The sequence below is a fragment of the Macaca mulatta genome, chromosome 19 (assembly GCF_049350105.2).
Source record: "Macaca mulatta isolate MMU2019108-1 chromosome 19, T2T-MMU8v2.0, whole genome shotgun sequence".
Taxonomy (NCBI): domain Eukaryota; kingdom Metazoa; phylum Chordata; class Mammalia; order Primates; family Cercopithecidae; genus Macaca; species Macaca mulatta.
Genome location: NC_133424.1, coordinates 2871105 through 2898180, shown reverse-complemented (window position 1 = coordinate 2898180; position 27076 = coordinate 2871105). Strand labels below are relative to the sequence as shown.

Genomic DNA, 27076 nt, shown 5'->3' with positions numbered 1-27076 from the left:
CTTCCACCTTCTGGGTTCAAGCAATTCTCCTGCCTCAGCGTCCAGAGTAGCTGGGACTACAGGCACTTGCCACTGAGCCCGGCTAATTTTTTTTTTTTTTTTTTGTATTTTTAGTAGCGGCAGCGTTTCACTATGTTGACCAGGCTGGTCTTGAACTCCTGACCTCATGATCTGCCCGCCTCGGCCTCCTAAAGTGCTGGGATTACAGGAGTGAGCCACCACGCCTGACTGTTGTGTTTTTGCTTGTTTGTTTGTTTGTTTTGAGAAGGAGGCTTGCTCAGTCACCCAGGCTGGAGTACAGTGGCGAGGTCATGGCTCAACGACAGCCTCAACCTCCTGGGCTCAAATAATCCTTCCACCTCAGCCTCCCAAGTAGCTGGGAACACAGGGGCATTACCATGCCCAGCTAATTTTTGTATTTTTTGTAGAAACAAGGTTTTGCCTTGTTGCCCAGACTGGTCTTGAATTGAATTCCTAGGCTCAAGAAATCCACCTACCTTGGCCTCCCAAAGTGCTGAGATTACAGACATGAGTCACCGCCCCTGGCAATCCTTATAGACCAGCTTTAACTTTTTCTTTTTCTTTCTTTCTTTCTTTCTTTCTTTTTTTTTTTTTTTTTTTTTCCGAGGCGGAGTCTTCACTCTGTCGCCCAGGCTGGAGTGCAGTGGCACCATCTCGGCTCACTGCAAGCTCCGCCTCCCAGGTTCGCGCCATTCTCCTGCCTCAGCCTCCCGAGTAGCTGGGACTACAGGCGCCCGCCACCGCGCCGGCTAATTTTTTGTATTTTAGTAGAGACAGGGTTTCACCGTGTTAGCCAGGATGGTCTCGATCTCCTGACCTCGTGATCCGCCCGCCTCGGCCTCCCAAAGTGCAGGGATTACAGGCGTGAGCCACCGCGCCCGGCCTTCCTTTCTTTCTTTCTTTCTTAGTTGAGACAGGATTTCACCATGTTTAGTTGAGACAGGATTTCACCACGTTGGCCAGGCTGGTCTTGAACTCCCGACCTCAGGTGATCCACCCACCTCGGCCTCCCAAAGTGCTGGGATTACAGGCACTAGCCATGCCCCCGGCCCCCTTTTGGGTTTTAATGGCGGCTTCATTAAATAGACATGATTCACCATCATAAAGAAACGTAGGCCGGGCGCGGTGGCTCAGGCCTGCAATCCTAGCACTTTGGGAGGCCGAGGCGGGCGGATCACAAGGTCAGAAGATCAAGATCATCCTGGCTAACACGGCGAAACCCCGTCTCTACTAAAAACACACACGCACAAAATTAGCCGGGAGAGGTGGCGGCACCTGTAGTCCCCGCTGCTCGGGAGGCTGAGGCAAGAGAATGGCGTGAACCTGGGAGACGGAGCTTACAGTGACCCGAGATTGCGCCACTGTATTCCAGCCTGGGCGACAGAGCGAGACTCCGTCTGAAAAAAAAAAAAAAAAAAAAAGAAATGTAATTAGGCATTAGTATGATCTCATATGAATGGACTGACTGGGGAGCCCGGCGGGGCCTGTCTGTCCAGATTCCTCTTTGTGTCTCTGCGCAGCTTTCCTTCCTCCAAGGTATGGGGCATGACCCTCTCTGGAATGAGGTCTTGGGGCTCCCAATCAGATTACAGTCCTGCCTTGGGCAGTGAAAAGAGGACAGAAAGACAGAGAGATTCTGTTTCCCTAGGCCTTCGCCTGAGGACTGAAGAACCCATATTTAGGCCGGGCGCGGCGGCTCATGCCTGTAATCCCAACACTTTGGGAGGCCGAAGGGGGCAGATTACGAGGTCAGGAGATCAAGACCATCCTGGCCAACATGGTGAAACCTCATCTCTACTAAAAACACAAAAATTGGCCGGGCGCGGTGGCTCAAGCCTGTATTCCCAGCACTTTGGGAGGCCGAGACGGGCGGATCACGAGGTCAGGAGATCGAGACCATCCTGGCTAACACGGTGAAACCCCGTCTCTACTAAAAATACAAAAAATTAGCCGGGCGAGGTGGCGGGCGCCTGTAGTCCCAGCTACACGGGAGGCTGAGGCAGGAGAATGGCGTAAACCTGGGAGGCGGAGCTTGCAGTGAGCTGAGATCCGGCCACTGCACTCCAGCCCGGGCGACAGAGCGAGACTCCGTCTCAACAAAAAAAAAAAAAAAAAAAAAAAACCACAAAAATTAGCCAGGCGTGGTGGCGGACGGCTCTGTAGTCCCAGCTACTTGGGAGGCTGAGGCAGGAGAATTGCTTGAACCTGGGAGGCAGAGGTTGCAGTGAGCAGGCTGGTGCACTGGCTCACACCCGTAATTCCAGCACTTTGGGAGGCCGAGGAGGGCGGATCACCTGAAGTCAGGAGTTTGAGACCAGCCTGGCCAACATGGCAAAACACAGTCTCTATTAAAAATACAAAAATTAGCTGGAGGTGGTGGCAGGCAGCTGTAATCCCAGCTACTCAGGAAGCTGAGGCAGGAGAATTGCTTGAACCCAAGAGGCAGAGGTTGCAGTGAGCTGAGATCGCGCCACTGCATTCCAGCCTGGGCAACAAAGCGAGACTCCGTCTCAAAAAAAAAAAAAAGAAAGAAAGAAAGAAAAAAAAATCAGGTCGTTGCAGTGGCAGAGGTTGCAGTGAGCCGAGATCACGCCACTGCATTCCAGCCTGGGCGACACAGCAAGACTCCGTCTCGGGTGGGGGGAAAGAAATCACAAGGACGGCTGGAAACTGTTTGGCACCAGCTTCCAGTGCTGGCACATATATGTTCTATTACCCACCGATTACTCTACTATTCCTGATAGAAATGCATGAATATGTCCTCCGAAGATATGGAGCCACCATGCCCAGCAGTTCCCTTTTTTTTTTTGAGACGGAAATCTTGCTCTGTCTCCCAGGCTGGAGTGTAATGGGGTGATCTCAGCTCACTGCAACCTCTGCTCCCTATGTTCAAGCCATTCTCCTGCTTCAGCCTCCCCAGTAGCTGGGATTACAGGCGCCCACCACCATGCCTGACAAATTTTTGTATTTTTAGTAGAGGTGGAATTTCACCATGTTGGCCAGGCTGGTCTCAAACTCCTGACCTCAAGGGATCTGTCCTCCTCGGCCTCCCAAAGTGCTGGGATTATAGGCATGAACCACTGTGCCCAGTCCCCATCCCACCCCACCCCCTTTGTTTTTGAGACCGTGTTTCGCTCTTTTGCTGAGTCTGGAGTGCAGTGACGCGATCTCAGCTCACTGCAGTCTCTGCCTCCTGGACTCAAGTCATTCTCCTGTCTCAGCCTCCTGAGTAGCTGGGATTACAGGCGCCTTCCACCACGTCCGGTTAATTAATTAATTAATTTTTTGAGACGGAGTCTTGCTCTGTTGCCCAGGCTGGAGTGCAGTGGCGGGATCTTGGCTCACTGCAAGCTCCACCTCCTGAGTTCACGCCATTCTCCTGCCTCAGCCTCCCGAGTAGCTGGGACTACAGGTGTCCAACACCACGCCCGGCTAATTTTTTGTAGTTTTAGTAGAGACGGGGTTTCACCATGTTAGCCAGGATGGTCTTGATCTCCTGACCTTGTGATCCGCCCGCCTCGGCCTCCCAAAATGCTGGGATTATAGGTGTGAGCCACCGTGCCTGGCCTAATTTGCTGGTCTCGAACTCCTGACCTCATGTGATCTGTCCCTCTAGGCCTCCCAAAGTGCTGGGATTACTGGTGTGAACCACTGCACCCATCCTCCCTGCCCCACCCTTGGCCTTTTTTTTTTTTTTTTTAAGATGAGTGTCTGACTATATTGCTCTGGCTGGTTTTTATCTCCCGGGCTCAAGAGATTCTTCCTAAACTTTGGGATTTTACAGGTGTCAGCCATCCTGCCCCACCAGGATATAAGTCATTTGTCAGATATAAGTATTATAAACATCTTACCCCAGTTTTTTTGTTTTGTTTTGTTTTGTTTGAGACAGAGTCTTGCTCTGTTGCCCAGGGTACAGTGCAGTGGCACTATCTCAGCTCACTACAACCTCCGCCTCCTGGGTTCATGAGATACTTCTGCCTCAGCTTCCCAAGTAGCTGGGATTACAGGCACATGCCACCACGCCCAGCTAATTTTTGTATTTTTAGTAGAGATGGGGTTTCACTATATTGGCCAGGCTAGTCTCAAACTCTTGACCTCATTATCCACCCGCCTTGGCCTCCCAAAGTGCTGGGATTACAGGTGTGAGCTGCCGCGCCTGGCCCATCTTACCCCAGTTTTTATTGCTGTTACTTTCTCTCTTTTTTTTTAGACGGAGTCTTGCTCTGTTGCCAGGCTGGAGTGCAGTGGCGCCATCTTGGCTAACCGCAACCTCCGCCTTCCGCGTTGAAGCGATTCTCCTGTCTCAGCCTCCCAAGTAGCTGAGATTACAGGTGCCCACCATCACAGCCAGCTAATTTTTGTATTTTTAGTAGAGACGGGGTTTCACCATTTTGGCCTGGCTGGTCTCGAACTCCTGACCTCAAGTGATCTTCCCGCTCTGGCCTCTCAAAGTGCTGGGATGACAGGCATGAGCCACCGAGCCTGGCCGAGCTTAAAGTTTTTTTTTTACAATCTCAGTGATGTATCTCGGAGGGCAGGGACTCAGTATATCTCATTTACTGCTGCATGCCCAGCGCCCCTTACCATGCCTGGCACACAGTGGGCCCTCGACAAATGTTTATTGAATGAATGACAATGTCGTAGTCTTGTCTCTGGCCTCATTTTCTTCCTGTGGGCATGTTAATCTCTGTCTTGCCCATTTCACAGGATGTTGTGAGGCTGCAGGAACCACAGGACCCGTTCCCCCACCCGCCCAGGCGTTGGGTTTGGAGGCTCTCAGGACGCGTCAGCTTTCACATTCAGGAAAGGCGGAGCTCCAGTCTTCCCCGAGAACTTGCCGGCTAAGCTCCACGTGGGCACCCCGCCCACATCCAGCCACGCCCACACCCGTCAGCTGATGGGAGGGTCAGGACCAGACTCTAAGGGCGTGGCTAGAGCCCAGAACGAGGAAGAAGGCGGAGTTCCGGAGGTCACTGACCAATGAAAGCGCAGGTCTTTTGGCCGGAAAAGGCGGGGCCGCGAGCCGGAGAAGGTGGTGCCACATTTCCATTGGGATACCTGTCGTCGTCAGGGAAATGCAGCGTCTCCCCGCCAGGGAGGTGAAGGGGCGGGGCTTCCTGGGAGGTGGGGCTTCTGAGGCCGGCTCGGCTGGGACCGGGCGCTCGCGGTCAGCTGACCGGCCGCCATCTTGTCCGCCATTTGCAAGTGGCCCGGAGCAAGATCGCGGCACCTGCCGAGCGGGTTGCCACCTCTGCGGCGGTCCTTGGACCCCGCCGCCGCCCTGGCCTGGGAGCCTGCCCCGCCGCAGCGGCCGGCAGCGCAGCGCTCCGCGGGCGGCAGGCGCGGGCCCCAGGCCCCCTCACGGCGCCCGGCCGCGGGCCTCCCGGGGCAAAAGCCCGTGGGCCGCCGCGATGGCCCTCAAGATGGTGAAGGGCAGCATCGACCGCATGTTCGACAAGAATCTGCAGGACTTGGTCCGCGGCATCCGTAACCACAAGGAGGACGAGGTGAGCCCGGCGCGCCAAGGGGCGGCTCGGCCTGGTCACCGCCCCAGCCCCGGGCCCAGCGCTGCTCACTGGGCCTGCTCGGCCCGGGCTCTGTCTTAGTTCGAGGTCCCGCTCTCGGCTCCGGCCCTGCCTGGCCTGGGCCTGGGGCGCCGCCCTCGTCTTCGGTCCCTCAGCCTCAGTTTACCCCCGAGGGGCGAAGGCCTTAGAGCAGCACGTCTAGGGTCCTCGCCTCATCGGATCACCGCGGGGAAGCGCTGTTCAAAATGCAATGCTCTGAGCCCCGCCGATGCGTGCTCTCCCCCTGGACCCTCAGTTTACTCGCTCAGAGGGAGATTCGGGCCCACCTCCCGCTTGGCTCGGGTGACCCTCCCAGGAGACTTCCGAGGTCCTTGGACAGAGTTTCTCCAACGTGAGTGTGTTTCCGAATCACCGATTAAAAATGCAGGAGCCCGGGCCCCGCCCCCGGACCCTCCCTGGGAGACCGGGGCAGGGGGTCCTGGGCCGCCCCTGGAGAAACTCCTTCCTTCTGGGTAGTGTAAATGCGTGTCCAGGTTGCTGCCTGGGGCCTGGCTCGGAACCGGGCAGGGTCTTGGGGCCTTGCCTCCAGTGCCCCGGTTCCCAGGAAGGCGAGGCTGCTGCTGGGAAGGAGGGAGGACAGCGGCATCCTAAGCCCGAGTGAGGTAGCAGCCTGGGGGAACCTGGAATGGGGAAGCTGACTTCAAGTAGGAACCTGAAAGCCAGCGCGAGGAAACGGTTTTCCAGAAGTAAAATTACAACTATGGGGATCGTTTCCTTCCCGCTTCTCCCTTCCCCCAACCTGTGACCTAGATTGAAAAAGAATGGGCACAGTGGCCAGCAAGCGTCTTGCTTCCTTGAAGGATACCCATGCAGCCCTTGGGCAGTGGGAGCCTTAGAAAGTGTCCTACCTGAGGACTGCCTGTCTGCTTCCCTGCGTGGACAGCAAGGCCGGCCTGAAGGAGATCCGCCTCTGATACCGCACCAGTCCCAGTGCCAGAGGCTGTGTCCCGGACGAGGTGCCCAGGAGGGCAGGGAAGTGAAGGGGTTTGCTTGCAGGCTCTGTGTCCCTCAGCCCATTGCCCCTCTCCCTGGGAACCTGAGCTCTTGCCGGATTGTTACACCTTTACACTTTTCTGGAAGTGGTGTGGCTTCGCCTGCCCCCACCTTAATGAGGTCATTTTTGTTCTTCTCCACCCCCCTTACCTTTGGCCTCCTTGGTTTTCATCATCTCAGAAGCTCTGCCTAACTGCTTTGGTTACAATGTGTAACTAACTGGAGTAATGTTCAGATTCTTTGTGAGTTGAAAGCGTGGCTGATGGGCCTGCTTTTACTGTACTGAGCGTGGTTCACCAGATTGGAAATGTGCTTTGCTTCCCGAGAGGCCTTTTTCTGCACAGGCAGGATCTCCCAGTGCCCGTCCCTGTCCCTGTCAGCACATGTCACTGAGCAGCCTGTTCTGGAATCCTGAGGACGGGCCGGGGGGTTTGTCCAGTGGAGGACCACACCTCTAGTCTGGGGCGTGGTTTTCAGGGGGATGTGCCTGCCTTCATTGGGAAGCCCCTGAGCCTGGGTTTCTTCCTTTGGAATTGGTGTGAGTTCATAGCGCTTTCCCTACAAGCGTGGGCCCCTTCAAGGGGGTATTGGTGGTGGAAACATTTTTTTTTTTTTTTTTTTTTTTGAGACAGAGTTTTGCTCTTGTTGCCCAGGCCGGAGTGCAAAGGCATGATCTTGGCTCACTGCAACCTTTGCCTCCCAGGTTCAAGCAATTCTCCTGCCCCAGCCTCCTGAGTAGCTGGGATTACAGGCATACGCCACCACGCCCAGCTATTTTTTTTTTTTTTGTATCTTTAGTAGAGAGGGGGTTTCACCATGTTGGTCCGGCTGGTCTCTAACTCCTGACCTCAGGTGATCCGCCCGCCTCAGCCTCCCAAAGTGTTAGGATTACAGGTGTGAGCCACTGCATCCGGCTGGGAAACAATTTTAAACGGCGCAGCGCGTCCTTGAAAGTCCCAGACTTCCTCATGGGCCCTGCCGTTGGCCAGTGGGTGATTTCAGACAGGACGTGTGGTGTCTGGGGACCCGGCTTTCTCGCCAGAAGACCGTTGTTGTGGCCCAGAGGGTCGTAACTCAGCTGTTCATGTCTGATTCTGGATGTTGTCTGCAGCTGCTGGAGTCTCCTGATTGGAGAGCAGCAAATGACTGTTCAGTGACGGTTCTAGCCGTCCCCCCAGCACCCGCACTCACTCTGAAAACGCAGCTACCCTGTATACCGTATGTTGTGGGCTCTTCCCTCCCACCCACCGCGCCCGGAACGAAGACTCTAGATGGTGTGCGTTTTCTGCGGCAGTATAGTTTCCAAAAACAGTTTCCATTTCGTAATGGATTTTCCCCTAAAACTTGAGCGTGGCATCATGGAAGCGAGGCTCAGCCGTGACTTTGAAAGCGGCGTGGAAAAGCAGCGCGATGGAGTGAAAATGGCGTGAGGTTTGGGAAATCCGAGTCCAGGTGCTTGGCTGAGTGGCTGACTTCCTGGGGCGGCCCATGGAGAGCCCCCTGCTCTGTCTCCTTCTGTGTAAGTGGGGATGACGGTCACCTGCCTCCTTGCTGAATGACGCTGAGGATGCTGCAGTGAAACGCGGTTTCCTGGAAGCACCAGAGCGCTGAGGTTGTCTAGTTCACTGTTTTCCAGACCTCAGGCTGTGACCTCTTTGTGGGTTGTAAATTCAGTTTAATGGGTTATGCTAGGTAAGAAAAAGGAAAAGAAACTAGAAAAGACCAGGGTACAGACACATACGGTAACTGTCCGGTCCTGAAACTTTGATTTCTGCATGTGATACTTGTGTGCACATGTGAACCTATCGGGTTCCCATGCAAAACCCATTCAGATGAGTCCTTTTTTTTTTTTTTTTTGAGACGGAGTCTCCCTCTGTCGCCCAGGCTGGAGTGCGGTGGCTGGATCTCAGCTCACTGCAAGCTCCGCCTCCTGGGTTCACGCCATTCTCCTGCCTCAGCCTCCCAAGTAGCTGGGACTACAGGCGCCCGCCACCTCGCCCGGCTAGTTTTTTGTACTTTTTAGTAGAGACAGGGTTTCACTGTGTTAGCCAGGATGGTCTCGATCTCCTGACCTCGTGATCCGCCCGTCTCGGCCTCCCAAAGTACTGGGATTACAGGCTTGAGCCACAGTGCCTGGCCCAGATGAGTCCTTTTAAAAAGCATAAGTAGTGGTCTCATTCGTACGTGTCTTGGTCCACTTGAGAGTGTCCTCAGTTTCTAAAGCTCGGTAGAATTGGCACAAAAGCCAAACGACTTTTTTTTTTTTTTTTTTTTTTTTTTTTGAGACGGAGTCTCGCTCTGTCACCCAGGCTGGAGTGCAGTGGCCGGATCTCAGCTCACTGCAAGCTCCGCCTCCCGGGTTCACGCCATTCTCCTGCCTCTGCCTCCAGAGTAGCTGGGACTACAGGCGCCCGCCACCACGCCCGGCTAGTTTTTTGTATTTTTTTTAGTAGAGACGGGGTTTCACCATGTTAGCGAGGATGGTCTCGATCTCCTGACCTCGTGATCCGCCTGTCTCGGCCTCCCAAAGTGCTGGGATTACAGGCTTGAGCCACCGCGCCAAGCCAGCCAAATGACTTTTAACACTTTATTCTCACAAGCCCTTTTCATAGTTTCGGCAAAGTTTTCTCCATTTTTTCTTTTTTTTTTTTTTTTTTTTTTTTTTTTGAGACGGAGTCTCACGCTGTTGCCCAGGCTGGAGTGCAGTGGCGCAATCTCGGCTCACTGCAAGCTCCGCCTCCCGGGTTCCCGCCATTCTCCTGCCTCAGCCTCCTGAGTAGCTGGGACTACAGGCGCCCGCCACCGCGCCCGGCTAATTTTTTGTATTTTTAGTAGAGACGGGGTTTCACCGTGGTCTCGATTTCCTGACCTTGTGATCCGCCCGCCTCGGCCTCCCAAAGTGCTGGGATTACAGGCTTGAGCCACCGCGCCCGGCCTTTTTTTTTTTTTTTTTTTTTGACGGAGTCTCGCTCTGTCGCCCAGGCTGGAGTGCAGTGGCCGGATCTCAGCTCACTGCAAGCTCCGCCTCCCGGGTTCACGCCATTCTCCGGCCTCAGCCTCCCGAGTAGCTGGGACTACAGGCGCCCGCCACCTCGCCCGGCTAGTTTTTTTTTTTGTATTTCTTAATAGAGACGGGGTTTCACCGTGTTAGCCAGGATGGTTTCGATCTCCTGACCTCGTGATCCGCCCGTCTCGGCCTCCCAAAGTGCTGGGATTACAGGCTTGAGCCACCGCGCCCGGCCTTTTTTTTTTTTTTTTGAGACGGAGTCTTGCGCTGTCGCCCAGGCTGGAGTGCAGTGGCGCGATCTCGGCTCACTGCAAGCTCCGCCTCCCGGGTTCACGCCATTCTCCTGCCTCAGCCTCCCGAGTAGCTGGGACTACAGGCGCCCGCCACCGGGCCCGGCTAATTTTTTGTATTTTTAGTAGAGACGGGGTTTCACCGTGGTCTCGATCTCCTGACCTTGTGATCCACCCGCCTCGGCCTCCCAAAGTGCTGGGATTACAGGTGTGAGCCACCGCGCCCGGCCTCATTTTTTCTTTTTTCTTTTTCTGAGACTAAGTCTCTCTCTGTCACCAGGCTGGAGTGCAGTGGCACCATCTCTGCTCACTGCAGACTTCGCCTCCCAGATTTGAGTGACTCAATCTCCTAAGTAGCTGGGACTGCAGGTGCGAACCACCACACCCAGCTGATTTTTGTATTTTTAGTAGAGATGATTGTTCAGTATTTTGTCCAGGATGGTCTTGATCTCCTGACCTCGTGATCTGCCCACCTCGGCCTCCCAAAGTGCTGGGATTACAGGCATGAGCCACCGCGCCCAGCCCATTTTTTCTTTTTATTATTTTTTTGTTTTGTTTTGTTTTCTTCTTTTTTTTTCCGAGACAGAGTCTCGCTGTGTTGCCCAGGCTGGAGTACAGTGGCACAATCTTGGCTTGCTGCAACTTCCGCCTCCTGGGTTCAAGCAGTTCTCCCTGCCTCAGCCTCCCGAGCAGACTCCAACTCAAAAAAAAAAAAAGATATAAAGATATTCAATTTGAACTGAGTGTGTCTTCTTTTCTTTTAATACCATCAGTCATTCCCCTAGATCGGCGTCTGCCCCTCAGCACTGTGGATGTTGGGGCTGGATCATTCTCTGAGTAGTGCTATTCTGGGCACCATAGGGTGCTGAGCAGTGTCCCCGCCCCCACCCACTCCATGCCAGGAGCTCCTCTGGTCATGCTAGCCACAGGTGTCCCCAGACAAACGTATCTCTTGGAGGTAGAATCAACCCCAGATTAAAAGCCCCTGAGCCCACTTGCCGGTAAGAGAAGTCTCCCAGAATTCCCGAATGCCTCCCTGTTGTCCAGGTGCCCTTATCCCCCATGCTGTCACGGTGGTGGTAGACCGGAGGGCGTGGATTCTAGGTTGCTTTTTTTTTTTTTTTTTTTCTCCTTTGAGCCTCTTTAATGGCAACATATGCAATGCATAGGACATTGTACAGCTTTTTTTTTTTTTTTTTTTTTTTTTTTGAGATGGGGTCTTGCTCTGTCGCCCAGGCTGGAATGCAGCAGCATGATCTTGGCTCACTGCAACCTCCGCCTCCTGGGTTCAAGTGATTCTCCTGCCTCAGCCTCCCAAGTAGCTGGGATTACAGGTGCCTGCCACCACACCTGGCTAATTTTTATGTTTTTAGCAGAGACGGAGTTTCACCATATTGGCCAGGCTGGTGTCGAACTCCTGACCTCAAGTGATCCACCCACCTTGGCCTCCCAAAGTGCTGGGATGACAGGCGTGAGCCACTGCGCCTGGCCTGTACAGCTGATTATTATGGTAATGATCCTGACTTCTGTGAGTTTAATTTCCTTGACTTGCTTTTAGTTTTATCACTTAAATTCGTGTCCCTGAACCATAGGCGTGATTGCCTAAGGTGTGTGTGCTTTGCTGCCGGCGTGGTGGGGAGCTGTCCTCGGTCCTTGCCGTGGGTGGCTGTGCTCTGTTGTTTACACGCAGCTTCCCTACGTGGTCTCTGGTCAGACGCGTGGGTGGTTTCCATGTGGGATCGTTTTATGAATGGTCTCAAGCCGTGGTGGCATGCAGCGCGCCCAGCCCTTGGGACAGCGCCCAATCCCCACAGAGCCGCTCCCAGCAGCAAGCGTGGAAGCCACAGCCTCGCCTCCTGCACCACCAGCAGGGCTAGGGTGTTTGGGGGGTGCAGCCATAGTGTCAGCTCCCCTGATTATGAGTGCGGTTCACTCATTCACAGGTGTTTAACTGCTTGCGTTCTTCCTGAAGCTTTCTCCCCAGGGCTTGGGCCTCTGTCTGTTTTACTACTCTGCAGGGGTTTTCAAAAGGCAGCCTCTGGGCAGAAGGCTTGGTGTGTGTGTGTGGAGGTGGCTTCAAGGCCGAGGCATGTGGGTCCTGGAGGGACGTGTGGGTGGGGGTGAGCTCTGCCTTGTAACCAGCTTCTGGGTGATGCTCGCTTGCGTTGTGCCCTGGAGAGCCAGGAAGACCAGAGGGCAGGAGTGGCGACACCAGACCTGGGTGTGCTCTGGCCCAGCCCTGGCACTGTGGACATCAGGCTGGATGGTTCTTGGGGTGGGGGTGTTAGGGCATTGCAGGGCACTGAGCACGTCCCCAGCCTCCACCCACTCCATGCCTAGATCTCTGCAAGTCGTGGCAAGCACAGATGCCGCAGACATCGCCCAGTGTCCCCTGCGGGGACAGAGTCACCTGCTGGGAACCACTGCCCTAGGAGTTCTTGGGTTGGCTGGTGGCCGACTTGTCCACATGGCAGTGAGACAGGCAGAAGGATGCAGGGTCCCGGGTGGCCTGGGCATCCGCCATGTGGCCCCCTCTGTGCTGAGTGGTCTCTGATGGTCCTGTTAATCTGTGACCAGGGCCTGAGGACCCTCTGCTCTGCCCAGGCCTCCAGCCCTCAGGGAACTGCAGTCCAGGTGGAGCCTCACGTCTGTCCTGGCGTTTTGTCCTGTCCTGTGATGCTGCTGAGCCAAGGTGGTTCCTTTCTTTGAATAGTTGTATCGAGATACAATTTGCATGCCATAAAATCCGCCTGTTCTAGGCATGAAATTCAGTAGATTTCAGTATGTTTACAAGCGTGCAGTGATTCAGCACAGTAAATTCCGAACAGAGAAACCTCATGCCCTGGCAACCACTGACCTGCTGTCTCTGTGGATTTGAGCCAGAAGCGTTTCGTTTGTTTGTTTGTTTTTGGAGACATAGTCTCCCTCTGTCACCCAGGCTGGAGTGCAGTGGTGCGATCTTGGCTCACTGCAGTCTCTTCCTCCCAGGTTCAGGCAATTCTCCTGCCTCAGCCTCCCGAGTAGCCAGGATTATAGGCATGCGCCACCACACCAGGCTAATTTTTGTATTTTTCGTGGAGACAATGTTTCACTAAAAATTGGCTAGGCTGGTCTCGAACCCCTGACCTAAATTGGTCTGTTCGGCCTCCCAAAGTGCTGGGATTACAGGTGTGAGCCACCGTGCCCCACCTCGACTCAGAGGGTTTTATTGGTGACCGTGCCACCCCACAGACATCCAGGCTGAGGTGAGGGGCCATGAGTTACAGGACTGAGCACAGAGACGGGCTGGGGCTGGACTAGATGGGGCCGGCCGGGATCTGGTGCTGGACGGGGCTGTTTCTGGCCTCTGCCCTGTTGGGTGTTAGTGTGCTGCATCAGCCTCAGTCGTGGGAGTGGAGGTAGGTCCCGGTGTGGGGACCTCGGCTCCATGCTGTCTCAGCATGGCTGCGGCTGCTCTGCTCCTGGGTACAGAGGGCATTGAGCCTGTCCACAATGAGAGGGTAAACCAGGACAGCGTCCCGGGCTGTAGAAGGAGCAGCGCACTCTGCATGATAAGCTCCTTTCATGCTGCTTCTGGGGTTCTGGGGTTCAGTGGCTTTTCTGTTCGAATTTGAAGTGAGGGTGATTGTGGATGGTAACTTATGCTGGGCAGGATGCAGCACTTCGCTGGCATGTCTCCTTTCCTGACCCAGTTACTGTTGGGACTTGGAATTCTTTTTTTTTTTTTTGAGATGGAGTTTCACTCTTGTCACCCAGGCTGGAGTGCAATGGCACGATCTCGGCTCACCACAACCTCCGCCTCCCGGGTGCCAGTGATTCTCCCGCCTCAGCCTCCCAAATAGCTGGGATTACAGGCATGTGCCACCACGCCTGGCTGATTTTGTGTTCTTAGTGGAGATGAGGTTTCTCTATGTTGGTCAGACTGGTCTCGAACTCCTGACCTCAGGCAATCCACCCACCTCGACCACCTGCAGTGCTGGGATTGCAGGTGCAGCCCTGCGCCCGCCACGGCAGCACTTTCGTGTATTTCTCTTATTGTTTTTGAGGCAGTCTTGCTCTGCTGCCCAGGCTGGAGTACAGGGCTGCGATCACGGCCCACTACAGACTTGACTTCCTGGGCTTAATCAGTTCTCTTTTTTTTTTTTTTTTTTTTTGTTTTTTTTTGTTTTGAGACGGAGTCTTGCTGTGTCTCCCAGGCTGGAGTGCAGTGGCGTGATCTCGGCTCACTGCCAGCTCCGCCTCCCGGGTTCACGCCATTCTCCCGCCTCAGCCTCCCAAGTAGCTGAGACTACAGGCGCCCGCCACCACGCCCGGCTAGTTTTTTGTATTTTTAGTAGAGACGGGGTTTCACCATGTTAGCCAGGATAGTCTCGATCTCCTGACCTCGTGATCCACCCGCCTCGGCCTCCCAAAGTGCTGGGATTACAGGCTTGAGCCACCGCGCCTGGCCTTAATCAATTCTCTTATCTCAGCCTTGCAAATAGCTGGGACTACACAATGTGGCCACCACACCCAGCTAATTTTTTATTTTTTGATTTTTTTTTTTTTTTTTTTTTTGAGACGGAGTCTCGCTCTGTCACCCAGGCTGGAGTGCAGTGGCCGGATCTCAGCTCACTGCAAGCTCCGCCTCCCGGGTTTACGCCATTCTCCTGCCTCAGCCTCCCGAGTAGCTGGGACTACAGGCGCCCGCCACCTCGCCCGGCTAGTTTTTTGTATTTCTTTTTTTTTTTTTTTTTTTTTGAGACGGAGTCTCGCTCTGTCGCCCAGGCTGGAGTGCAGTGGCCGGATCTCAGCTCACTGCAAGCTCCGCCTCCTGGGTTCACGCCATTCTCCGGCCTCAGCCTCCCGAGTAGCTGGGACTGCAGGCGCTGCCACCTCGCCCGGCTATTTTTTGTGTTTCTTAGTAGAGGCGGGGTTTCACTGTGTTAGCCAGGATCGTCTCGATCTCCTGACCTCGTGATCCGCCCATCTCGGCCTCCCAAAGTGCTGGGATTACAGGCTTGAGCCACCGCGCCCGGCCTGTATTTCTTTTTTTTTTTTTTTTTTTTTTTTGAGACGGAGTCTCGCTCTGTCACCCAGGCTGGAGTGCGGTGGCCGGATCTCAGCTCACTGCAAGCTCCGCCTCCCGGGTTCACGCCATTCTCCTGCCTCAGCCTCCCGAGTAGCTGGGACTACAGGCGCCCGCCACCTCGCCCGGCTAGTTTTTTTCTATTTTTTAGTAGAGACGGGGTTTCACCGTGTTAGCCAGGATGGTCTCGATCTCCTGACCTCGTGATCCGCCCGTCTCGGCCTCCCAAAGTGCTGGGATTACAGGCGTGAGCCACCGCGCCCGGCCCGGCCTGTATTTCTTTTTTTTTTTTTTTTTTTTTTTTTTTTGAGACGGAGTCTCGCTCTGTCGCCCAGGCTGGAGTGCAGTGGCCGGATCTCAGCTCACTGCAAGCTCCGCCTCCCGGGTTTACGCCATTCTCCTGCCTCAGCCTCCGGAGTAGCTGGGACCACAGGCACCGCCACCTCGCCCAGCTAGTTTTTTGTATTTTTTAGTAGAGATGGGGTTTCACCGTGTTAGCCAGGATGGTCTCGATCTCCTGACCTCGTGATCCGCCCGTCTCGGCCTCCCAAAGTGCTGGGATTACAGGCTTGAGCCACCGCGCCCGGCCTGGGCCTGTATTTCTTAATAGAGACGGGGTTTCACCGTGTTAGCCAGGATGGTCTCGATCTCGTGACCTCATGATCCGCCTGCCTTAGCCTCCCAAAGTGCTGGGATTACAGGCTTGAGCCACCGCGCCCGGCCTATTTTTTGATTTTTTTGAGACAGGGCCTTAAAAACCTCATCTCTACACAAAAATACAAAAATTTGGCATGGCCAGGTGCAGTGGCTCACTCACACCTGTAATCCCCGCACTTTGGGAGGCTGAGGTGGACGGATCACGAAGTCGGGAGATCGAGACCATACTGGCTAACATGGTGAAATCCCATCTCTACTAAAAATACAAAAAATTAGCCAGGTGTGGTGGCAGGCGCCTGTAGTCCCAGCTACTGGGGAGGCTGAGGCAGGAGAATGGCGTGAACCTGGGAGGCGGAGCTTGCCGTGAGCCGAGATTGCACCACTGTACTCCAGCCTGGGCGACAGAGCGACACTCCGTCTCAAAAAAAAGAAAAAAAAAAAAGAAAAGAGGCTGGGCGTGGTGGCTCACTCCTGTAATCCCCGCACTTTGGGAGGCCTTGGCCGAAGCAGGCGGATCACCTGAGGTCAGGAGTTCGAGACCAGCCTGGCCAACATGGAGAAACCCTGTCTCTACTAAAAATGTAAAATTAGCCTGGCGTGGTGGCACATGCCTGTAATCCCAGCTACTTGGGAGGCTGAGGCAGGAGAACCATGCTCGAGCCCGGGAGGTGGAGGTTGCAGTGAGCCAAGATCACACCATTGTACTCCAGCCTGGGCAACAAGAGCGAAACTATTTCAAATAAAAAAAGTAAAAACCCCTCAGAGCCCCCAGTGGGGTGAGGGGTGTCGGGCTTTGCTCTCATGAGCTGGGTGAGCTCCGAGGCCCTCAGCCTGCATGCAGCTCAGCGGCCCGGCTTCCCTCAGCCTTGCAGCCACGTGGAAAGCACCGTGGGATGTGTCGAGGGTTCAGCTCGTTGGTCTTTGAGCTGGACAGCACCCGAGAATCAGCTGCTGAGGTTGTGACCATGCGGCCTCCGTGGTCTCAAGATGCTGACTTCATTCATTGAAGGCGAAGGACTGAGAATCGGAACTTTAAAACTAGAAAAAGTGCCAGCCAGGTGCGGTGGCTCACACCTGTAATGCCAGCACTGTGGGAGGCCAAGGTGGGAGGATCACTTGAGGTCAGGAGTTCAAGGCCAGCCTGGCCAACATGGCAAAACCCCGTCTCTACTAAAAATATAGAAATTAGGCCGGGCGCGGTGGCTCAAGCCTGTAATCCCAGCACTTTGGGAGGCCGAGGCGGGTGGATCACGAGGTCAGGAGATCGAGACTATCCTGGCTAACATGGTGAAACCCCGTCTCTACTAAAAATACAAAAAACTAGCCGGGCGTGGTGGCGGGCGCCTATAGTCTCAGCTACTTGGGAGGCTGAGGCGGGAGAATGGCGTGAACCCGGGAGGCGGAGCTTGCAGTGAGCCGAGATCACGCCACTGCACTCCAGCCTGGGAGACACAGCGAGACTCCGTCTCAAAAAAAAAAAAAAAAAAAAATAGAAATTAGCCTGGCGTGGTAGTACATGCCTGTAATCCCAGCTACTGGGAAGGCTAAGGCAGGAGAATTGCTTGAACCTGGGAGGCGGAGGTTGCAGTGAGCTGAGATCACACCACTGCACTCCAGCATGGGTGACAAGAGCAAAACTCCATCTCAAAAAAAAAAAAATTGTGTGTGTGTGTATATATATATATATGTGTGTGTATATATATATATGTAATTTAAAAACTTAGTTTAATGGCCGGACGCGGTGGCTCAAGCCTGTAATCCCAGCACTTTGGGAGGCCGAGACGGGTGGATCACGAGGTCAGGAGATCGAGACCATCCTGGCTAACACGGTGAAACCCCGTCTCTACTAAAAAATACAAAAAACTAGCCGGGCGAGTTGGCAGGTGCCTGTAGTCCCAGCTACTCGGGAGGCTGAGGCAGGAGAATGGCGTAAACCCGGGAGGCAGTGAGCTGAGATCCGGCCACTGCACTCCAGCCTGGGTGACAGAGCCAGACTCCATCTCAAAAAAAAAAAAAAAAAAAAAAAACTTAGTTTAATATGGGGGCATGCACCTGTAGTCCCAGCTGCTCGGGAGGCTGAGGCGGGAGAATCTCTTGAGCCTGGGAAGTTGAGGCTGCAGTTAGCCGTGATTAGGCCTCTGCACTTTAGCCTGTGCAATAGAGGAAGACCCTGTCTGAATAAAAAAAAAAAAGGCCGGGCGTGGTGGCTTACGCCGGTAACCCCAGCACTTTGGGAGGCCGAGACAGGCAGATCATGAGGTTAAGAGATCGAGACCATCCTGGCCAACATGGTGAAACCCTGTCTCTGGGGCTGGGCGCAGTGGCTCAAGCCTGTAATCCCAGCAATTTGGGAGGCCGAGATGGGCGGATCACGAGTTGAGGAGATCGAGACCATCCTGGCTAACACGGTGAAACCCTGTCTCTACTAAAATACAAAAAAATTAGCCGGGCGAGGTGGTGGGCGCCTGTACTCCCAGCTACTCGGGAGGCTGAGGCAGGAGAATGGCGTAAACCCGGGAGGCGGAGCTTGCAGTGAGCTGAGATCCGGCCACTGCACTCCCGCCTGGGCAACAGAGCCAGACTCCGTCTCAAAAAAAAAAAAAAGAAAGAAAAAAAAGAAACCCTGTCTCTGCTAAAAATGCAAAAATTAGCTGGGCGTGGTGGTGCACGCCTGTAATCCCAGCCACTCAGGAGGCTGAAGCAGGAGAATCATTTGAACCGAGAGGCAGAGGTTGCAGTGAGCTAAGATCACGCCACTGCACTCCAGCCTGGTGACAGAGCAAGACTTGATTAAAAAAAAAAAGGTACCCCAGGGAGTTCTCCTGTGTATCTAGGGTTTAAATGGCCTGTGTTACTGTAGTCCTGAGAAGTTAGTGTATAAAGGAAATACGCATGCTGTGTTCCAAATTACATCCCAGAATTAAATAGGTGCTGAAACCAGCATCAGTGTTTTAGAATCTCACTTGCTGTGTGGTGAAGTGTGAATTTGGTGCGGAACTAGCTGAGGTATTTGAGAAATTTCACATGTTGCTCCTCTAATTTCCCTTTGTTTTTGTAGAAAGTGTCATGTATAGCCACGTTATACCTTCAAATAATTTTTTTTTTTTTTTGAGACGGAGTCTTGCTTTGTCTGTCACCCAGGCTGGAGTGCAGTGGCATGATCTCGGCTCACTGCAAGCTCCGCCTCCTGGGATAACGCCATTCTCTTGCCTCAGCCTCCAAAGTAACTGGGACTACAGGCGCATGCCACCATGCCCGGATAATTTTTTATTTTTTTTTAATTTTATTTATTTATTTTTTTGAGACAGAGTCTTGCTCTGTCGCCCAGGCTGGAGTGCAGTGGCCGGATCTCAGCTCACTGCAAGCTCCGCCTCCTGGGTTCAGGCCATTCTCCCGCCTCAGCCTCCGGAGTAGCTGGGACCACAGGCGCCCGCCACCTCGCCCGGCTAATTTTTTTTTTTTGTATTTTTTAGTAGAGATGGGGTTTCACCGTGTTAGCCAGCATGGTCTCGATCTCCTGACCTCGTGATCCGCCCATCTCGGCCTCCCAAAGTGCTGGGATTACAGGCTTGAGCCACCGCGCCTGGCCCTGGATAATTTTTTAAAAATATTTTTAGGCCGGGCGCGGTGGCTCACGCCTGTAATCCCAGCACTTTGGGAGGCCGAGGCGGGCGGATCACGAGGTCAGGAGATCGAGACCACGGTGAAACCCGGTCTCTACTAAAAATACAAAAAAAAATTAGCCGGGCGCGGTTGTGGGCGCCTGTAGTCCCAGCTACTCGGGAGGCTGAGGCAGGAGAATGGCGTGAACCCGGGAGGCGGAGCTTGCAGTGAGCCGAGATAGCGCCACTGCACTCCAGCCTGGGCGACAGAGCGAGACTCCGTCTCAAAAAAAAAAAAAAAAAAAAATTTTTAGTAGAGATAGGGTTTCACCGTGTTAGCCAGGATGGTCTCAATCTCCTGACCTCGTGATCCACCCGCCTCGGCCTCCCAAAGTGCTGGGATTACAGGCGTGAGCCACCGCACCCGGCTACCTTCAAATAATTTAAATCTATGTTTATAATATAATCTTCTGGGTCTAGATCATGTCTCCATACCCCGACTAATAAATTTTTTTCTTCAGGCCGGGCGCGGTGGCTCATGCCTGTTGTCCCAGCACTTTGGGAGGCTGAGGTGAGCAGATCATCTGAGGTCAAGAGTTCAAGACCAGCCTGGCCAACATGGTGAAACCCCGTCTCTACTAAAAATACAAAAATTAGCTGGCGTGCTGGTGTGCCCCTGCAATCCCAGCTACTCAGGAGGCTAAGGCACGAGAATCACTTGAACCCGGGAGGCGGAGGTTGCAGTGAGCCGAGATCGCGCCACTGCACTCCAGCCTGTATCAGAGCAAGACTCCGTCTAAAAAAAAAAAAATGTTTGTGTGAGGCTTGGTCTGAGAGGAGCTACTTGGACTTTATCAGCAGTTAAAAAGCCAGGAAGGAGTCCCAGGGTTGCGACCCACTGCCGAGTTCCTAGAAAGCTGACTAGTGGCTGGGCGTGGTGGCGACCCCTGTGGTCCCAGTGCTTTGAAAGGCTGGGCACGGGAATCACTCAAGTCTAGGGTGTGGAGGCTGCAGTGAGCGGTGATCTCCCCACTGCACTCCAGCCTGGGGGACAGCGTGGGACCCTGTCTCAAAAAAAATGCATAAAATCAAGCAAGTTGACTGGCGCAGACCCACCACGTTGTGTGTATTATTCATCAGCCGTGAGCGTGATGGCTGTTCCTGTTTCAAGCCACTATAAATGGTGCTACCATGTGCGTTCGTGTGCTTGTTTTTGTTTGGACACCTGTTTTCCATCTCCTTGGGTGCACGCCCAGCAGTGGAATTGCCGGGGCAGTAACTCCACATGGAACCTTGGAGGAACCCCAGGCTGGTTTCCACGGCAGCCACGCTGCCTGACATCCCATCCCCCTTGCCCTTGTGAGGGTCTGACCTCTCCACGCCTGTGATGGTCTTTTTGTTCTTTCCCTTATAAATCATCAACAGTCCTGACCCTTTGAGCAGGAGGAGTGAGTTATCCTTGCTGTGGGGATGGGAGCACAGTCCTGGGGCGAGGTGTAGTAATTTAAAGTGCGTCTGGAGGATCGGGTGACACTTGTTCCATTGTGCAGAGATGGATCATAAAACATTCAGGAAAATATTGTGTGTCTGTGCTCCCCCCAGCCCCCCACTCCCCCACAGCTGTGGCTCCTTCCCCACTCGGTGTAGCTGGCAGCCGAGCTTGGGGTGTGGTCCTGGGTGACACATGAGTGGTGGGTATTCCTGGGGCTGCTTTGAGGCCAGCTACAGTGGGGCTGGGGACAGAAGTGCGATAGGGTGGGCTTGCCATCCTTGCCTCTGGTGGGCACAGCAGGAGGAACATTGCATCCCGACGTAGGGGCTGGCAGGATGGGGCTCAGGGAGCCATCACTCCTGGTCTGTTGTCGGATGATGGCGAGGGGCTCCTGTGCATTAGGAGGGCTTGTCGTGGGGGCCTCATCGTCTACTGAGGGAGGCGCTCCAAGCCTCTGCTGTTCCCTCCTCTCTCTCCTCCCAGGTGGGGTGGGTTGTCTCCGGGGCCAGCATGGCATCGACCTGGCTTGTCTCTGGTGCCATCCATGTTGAGCGGCTCACGCCTGCCTGTCTCTTGGGAACCTCATCTGCCATTTGGACCTTGTACCTGAGTTTGCTTGGGTCAGAACTATCCTTAATGGTGTTCTGGAGACACACACAGTTAGTGAGCAGGCCCGGGGGATCCAGACACATCCCCCCAAAACCTGAGCACGGTGTTCACAGCAGCGAGGGTCACACTGGCTGAAGGTGGGAAGACCCCGCACGTTCGTCCACCAAGGAGTAGGCAAACAGCGGGGCGTGTGTAGCAGAATGCTATGTGCCACCACCACGGCCAAGTTCCAAAACATTCTCAGCCTAGAAAGAAAGCGAATCCTCCCCGTTTCCTCCCCCAGCCTCTGGCACCCACAAATCCGGTTTCTGTCTCTGGATTGGCCTCATCTGGGCATTTCATAGAAATGGATCATATGGTGTGCTCTCTTGTGTCTGTCTGGCTTCTTTCTTTCTTTCTTTTTTTTTTTTTTTTTTTTTTGACACAATCTGGCTCTCTCACCTAGGCTAGAATGCAGTGGTGTCATCACAACCTCTGCCTCCTGGATTTAAATGATTCTCCTGTCTCAGCCTCCTGAGTAGCTGGGATTATAGGTGCCTGCCACCACGCCTAGCTAATTTTTGTATTTTTAGTAGAGACGGGGTTTCACCAAGTTGGCCAGGATGATTCGAACTCCTGACCTCGTGATCTACCCACCTTGGACTCCCAAAGTGCTGGGATGACAGGTGTGAGCCACCGCTCCTGGCCTGGAATCAGTATTCCAACCATCTTAGCTAGATGTTTGTAATTTCTGTGTTTATCCCCCATTATAGGCAAAATACATCTCTCAGTGCATCGATGAGATCAAGCAGGAGCTGAAGCAGGACAACATCGCCGTGAAGGCGAACGCGGTCTGCAAGCTGACGTATGTAAGTGTCTCCCGGTGGCCCGTGCCCAGCACTGTCGGGCTGCTTCTCCACTCAGCGCGTGTCCCCCTGTTCCTCAGCCTGTCTGTCCGCCTGTCAGTCATTGGTACCACCCGCTGTCGGTGAGCCCCTCAGGGCCAACCCGGAGTCCTGGAGTGGAGAGCCGTGATTGTCACATGACTGGCAAACAGGCCAGAGGGTGGCAACCCACAGGCCCTGGTGGTAGCCCCGAGGGAGCCCCATGGGGTCCTCTTCTGGGTGGTGTTCACTAAGGACGCCCCTCGCCTGCAGTCTCGGCTCCCACCACAGGCCGCACCAGGACGCCTAGTGGGGAGAGCTGGGGCCCTGGACCTTCCTGGGCTGGCTCCCTTCCTGGCTGCAGTTCCAGGTCAATGCGTGAGCGGGGGACGGGTGCGCCTCCCTCTGGCCTGTTTTCCCGTGGGAGGTAGCGAGACGGAGGGCTCGTCCGGGGCCGCCCTGCCGCTGCTCGTCTTGTAACTATTTCAAGGAGCTGATTCGCCAAGGGGTGGTAGTTAGTACCCATAAGTGCCAGTTAGCCAATTGCAGACATTGAGCCTCTTTTTAGTGCCTGTCACTAACCTGTCCCTGTAGCTTTTAAATGTCAGAGTCGTTTGTCAAAAGAAGAAATGAAAGGCCTCAGGGGTGTGTGTTGGGTGTTTGTCGACCATGAGTGAGTCTGCTCCGTGTGCTGGGAGGGAGCGCTTCATGCTATGGCTCAAACCCTTTGTCTCCACTTTGGCTTGTGAGTGCAATTTCCTGTGCGTCCCTTAACAGTTACAGATGTTGGGATACGACATCAGCTGGGCCGCCTTCAACATCATAGAAGTGATGAGTGCTTCCAAGTTCACCTTCAAGGTGAGGTTCCGGGACGGCGAGGCTGGTGGGGTGGGGGGAGTGATTACAGGTGTGAGGCACCGTGCCCGGCCAATTTTTATTATTATTATTCTTGAGACGGAGTCTTGCTCTGTTACCCAAGGTGGATTCAGTGGCCTATAATCCCAGCCCTTTGGGAGGCTGAAACAGGTAGATCACCTGAGGTTGGGAGTTCGAGACCAGGCTGGCCAACATGGTGAAACCCCATCTCTACTAAAAATACAAAAATTAACAGGGTGTGGTGGCGCGCGGCTATAATCCCAGCTACTTGGGAGGCTCAGACAGGAGAACTGCTTGAACCGGGGAGGTGGAAGTTGCAGTGAGCTGAGATCGTGCCATTGCACTCCAGCTTGGGCAACAGAGTGAGACTTTGTCTCCAAGAAAAAAAAACTCATACATATTCCAAACTCTGGGAATTTCCTTCTGGAATTTTGAAGAAATCTGGGTTGGTTTTCAAATGCGGGTTGGTTCCCACTTGCTGGTGGCCCCCGCGTCCAGGCTGCGGGGCGTTGCTTCTGGACCTGCGTTGCCTGGTGCGGACGCTGCAGAGCAAAGCTGGGCGCTCCTGAAGGCTGCAGGTGCCCGGCCTCTGATGTGCTCGTCTGTTCTCTCCCAGCGAATCGGCTACCTCGCTGCTTCCCAGAGCTTTCACGAAGGCACCGACGTCATCATGCTGACCACCAATCAGATCCGTAAGGTAGGTCCCCGGCCCAGGCCGCTCTGTGCTGAGTGCAGCCTGTCCGCTGCCAGAGCATCTGGTTTCCACGCTGGTCTTCCTGTGGGCAGCAGGCACCTGTGGCACCCTGGAGTGCGAGCAGGGCTTCTGCAGCCACTGTCTTCCCAGCATACACGGAGAGGTGGCCCGGCGGGTCTGAGTCTGCACTCCCTGGTGGGCTTGTGAGGTGGAGGGATGCTGAGCGGTGTGGTGCCCCCTTCCCTCGCTCACCACATGGAGGGGCCGGCAAATGGGGCTCCAGGGCCCACTCGAGGCTGGCCTCTGCAGTCGCCCCCTTTCTTCCCTTCTCCCCGTATGGTAGTGCCTGCTGTAGCTGTGCGCCCTTCGTCCCCATGTGGGGTGCTTCCTGCCCGCGGTTTCTTTTGAGTCCCACGAGGTGCATTTTTCAGCACCATGTAAATGTTGCATTTTGAAATGGTCACGGAGGCCATTGGGTAGCAGAGGTCCTCCTTGGCCCCTGAGCTCTGAACACGTTTGGTTCCTGCCTCTCGATGGAGGGGTTGGGGTGTTGGAGAATCAGGCCCACCCTTCTCATGGGCACCTGGCCCCTTTCTGGCCCTAGACCTCACCTCAGAGGCCATGGCCCCGGCTCTCCAATGTCCATGTGCAAGGGCAGGACCCTGTGACTGTGTTGTTGACCCCACAGGGTGACCTGGCGACCTGGGCCAGGGACTCCCAGCCTGCCGAGGCACAGGTGTGGGGGTACTGGCGGTGACTGGTGCCCGGCACAGGGTGTGGTGCAGGTCCCGGGACTGTTGGCTCTACTGGGCTCACTGTTGTGGGCAAGATTATGGAGCTGGGCATCCCGCCTGGGCTGCGGACGACATGTGCCCTCGATGCCGCGGGGTCTCGGGTTGTGGCCATGAGGGTGGCTGGAGTGCCTAGCAGGAGGGGCCTGGGTGGGAGTCTGGCCCACTGAGAGGAGGATGGGAGCGGTTTTGCAGGTGGTAACTGGGAGGGAGGAGGATGGAGGTCTCCGGCCGCCCTGGATACCCAGGTGGCAGCTGCCCAGCAAGGAGGGCCACATGTCGGGCCCAGGTTTGTGTCTCTTGCTGATGGGCTCGGATGGCCAGATCCCTGTGTGAGCACCTCACTGGGGACTTACATCCACCACTGCCTTGCCAGGTGCTTGGAGCTGTTAGGCCCTGTGTGTTGGGAGTGGCTCTGACCCGGTGCCTGCCACTGGCTGGCCTCGGATGCAGGTGGTGCCTGTGGGGCTCCGGCTCAGGAAGTTAGCACCTGCTTCCTCTGTGTAGGATCACACGCTCCCGATGTTTGCAGTCCACTGTGTCATTTTTGTTTATTTGTTTTGTTTTGAGACTGAGTCTTGCTCTGTTGCCCAGGCTGGAGAGTAGTGGCGTGATGTCGGCTCACCGCAACTTCCGACTCCTGGGTTCAAGCAATTCTACTGCCTCAGCCTCCCGAGTAGCTGGAATTACAGCTGCCCTTGTTTTTTGTTTGTTTGTTTTTTGTTTTGTTTTTGAGATGGAGTCTTTGTCACCCAGGGTGGAGTGCAGTGGGGCGATCTCAGCTCACCACAACCTCCACTTCCCGGGTTCAAGCGATTCTCCTGCCTTAGCCTCCCAAGTAGCTGGGATTACAGGGGTGCACCACCACACCTGGCTAATTTTTTTGTGTTTTTAGTAGAGATGGGGTTTCACCATGTTGGCCAGGCTGCTCTCGAACTCCCGACCTCAAGTGATCCACCCACCTCGGCCTCCCAAAGTGCTGGGATTACAGGTGTGAGCCACTGCACCCGGCCCTCATTTCTTTTGTTTGTTTGTTTGAGATGGAGTCTTGCTCTGTCGCCCAGGCTGGAGTGCAGTGGCACAATCTCGGCTCACTGCAAGCTCCGCCTCCCAGGTTCACGCCATTCTCCTGCCTCAGCCTCCTGAGTAGCTGGGACTACAGGCACCCACCACCATGCCTGGCTAATATTTTGTATTTTTAGTAGAGACGGAGTTTCACCGTGCTAGCCAGGATGTCTCGATCTCCTGACCTCGTGATCCACCCGCCGTGGCCTCCCAAAGTGCTGGGATTACAGATGTGAGCGACTGTGCCTGGCTTGTTTTTTTTTGTTTTGTTTTGTTTTGTTTTCTTTGAGACAGAGTTTTGCTCTGTCGCCCGGGCTGGAGTGCAGTGACCGGATCTCAGCTCACTGCAAGCTCCGCCTCCCGGGTTTACGCCATTCTCCTGCCTCAGCCTCCTGAGTAGCTGGGACTACAGGCGCCCGCCACCTCGCCCGGCTAGTTTTTTTGTATTTTTTAGTAGAGACGGGGTTTCACCGTGTTAGCCAGGATGGTCTCGATCTCCTGACCTCGTGATCCGCCCGTCTCGGCCTCCCAAAGTGCTGGGATTACAGGCTTGAGCCACCGCGCCCAGCCTCCTGGCTTGTTTTGTAATTTAAAAAATTATTTTCTGGGCTGGTGTGGTGGCTCACGCCTGTAATCCCAGCACTTTGGGAGGCCAAGGCAGGTGGATCATCTGAGGTTGGGAGTTTGAGACCAGCCTGACCAACGTGGTGAAACCCAGTCTCTACTAAAAATACAAAATTAGCCGGGCATGGTGGTGCATGCCTGTAATCCCAGCTACTCAGGAGGCTGAGGCAGGAGAATCGCTTGAACCCGGGAGGTGAAGGTTGTGGTGAGCCGAGATCGCCCCATTGCACTCCAGCCTGGGTGACAGAGTGAGACTCCGTCTCAAAAAAACAAAACAAAACATTATTTTCTTACCTTTTTTTTTTTTTTTTTTTTTTTGAGACAGGGTTTTGCTCTGTCACCCAGACTGGAGAGCAGTGGCGCGATTGCAGCTCACTGCAGCCTCGACCTCCTAGGCTCAAGCGATCTCCCCACCTTAGCCTCCTGAGTAGCTGGGACTACAGGCATGCACCACGATGCCCAGATGATTTTTTTGTATTTTTTGTAGAGGCAGGGAGGGTTTCACTATGTTTCCTAGGCTGATCTTGAACCCCTGGGCTCAAGTGATCCTCCTGCTTCGGCCTTCCAAAGTGGTAGGATTAGAGGTGTGTGCCACCGCTTCCAACTCACTGTGTTACTTTATTTTATTTTGTTTATTTATTTATTTTTTGAGACGGAGTCTTGCTCTGTTGCCAGGCTGGAGTGCAGTGGCACAATGTCGGCTCACTGCAACCTCTGCCTCCCTGGTACAAGCAATTCTCCTGCATCAGCCTCCCAAGTAGCTGGGACTACAGGTGTGCACCACCATGTCTGGCTAATTTTTTGTATTTTAGTAGAGACGGGGTTTCACCATGTTGGCC

General features: G+C 54.4%; 1 protein-coding gene and 1 long non-coding RNA gene across 19 annotated transcripts in view; both read left to right on the top strand.

The window, feature by feature from the left end:
- The window catches only part of LOC144336972 (uncharacterized), a 102762-nt gene that overhangs the window by 4953 nt on the left and 70733 nt on the right, over positions 1-27076 (top strand). The window lies entirely within an intron of this gene.
- AP3D1 (adaptor related protein complex 3 subunit delta 1) overlaps positions 5212-27076 on the top strand; it is a 59918-nt gene continuing 38053 nt past the window's right edge. For 12 of the 18 annotated variants that reach the window (XR_013409436.1, XR_013409441.1, XR_013409437.1 and 9 more), the window contains exons 1-4: positions 5212-5528; positions 22077-22172; positions 22965-23045; positions 23680-23760. Coding sequence is in view for 10 of the 18 variants with exons in the window: in XM_077978926.1 (XP_077835052.1) it covers positions 5433-5528; positions 22077-22172; positions 22965-23045; positions 23680-23760 (354 nt within the window). In the remaining 8 variants the exon portion in view is untranslated. Of the gene's footprint in view, positions 5938-22076; positions 22173-22964; positions 23107-23641; positions 23786-27076 lie in introns of all 18 variants that reach the window. The other 6 variants (XM_028838669.2, XM_077978931.1, XM_077978927.1 and 3 more) reach the window with 5 other exon arrangements.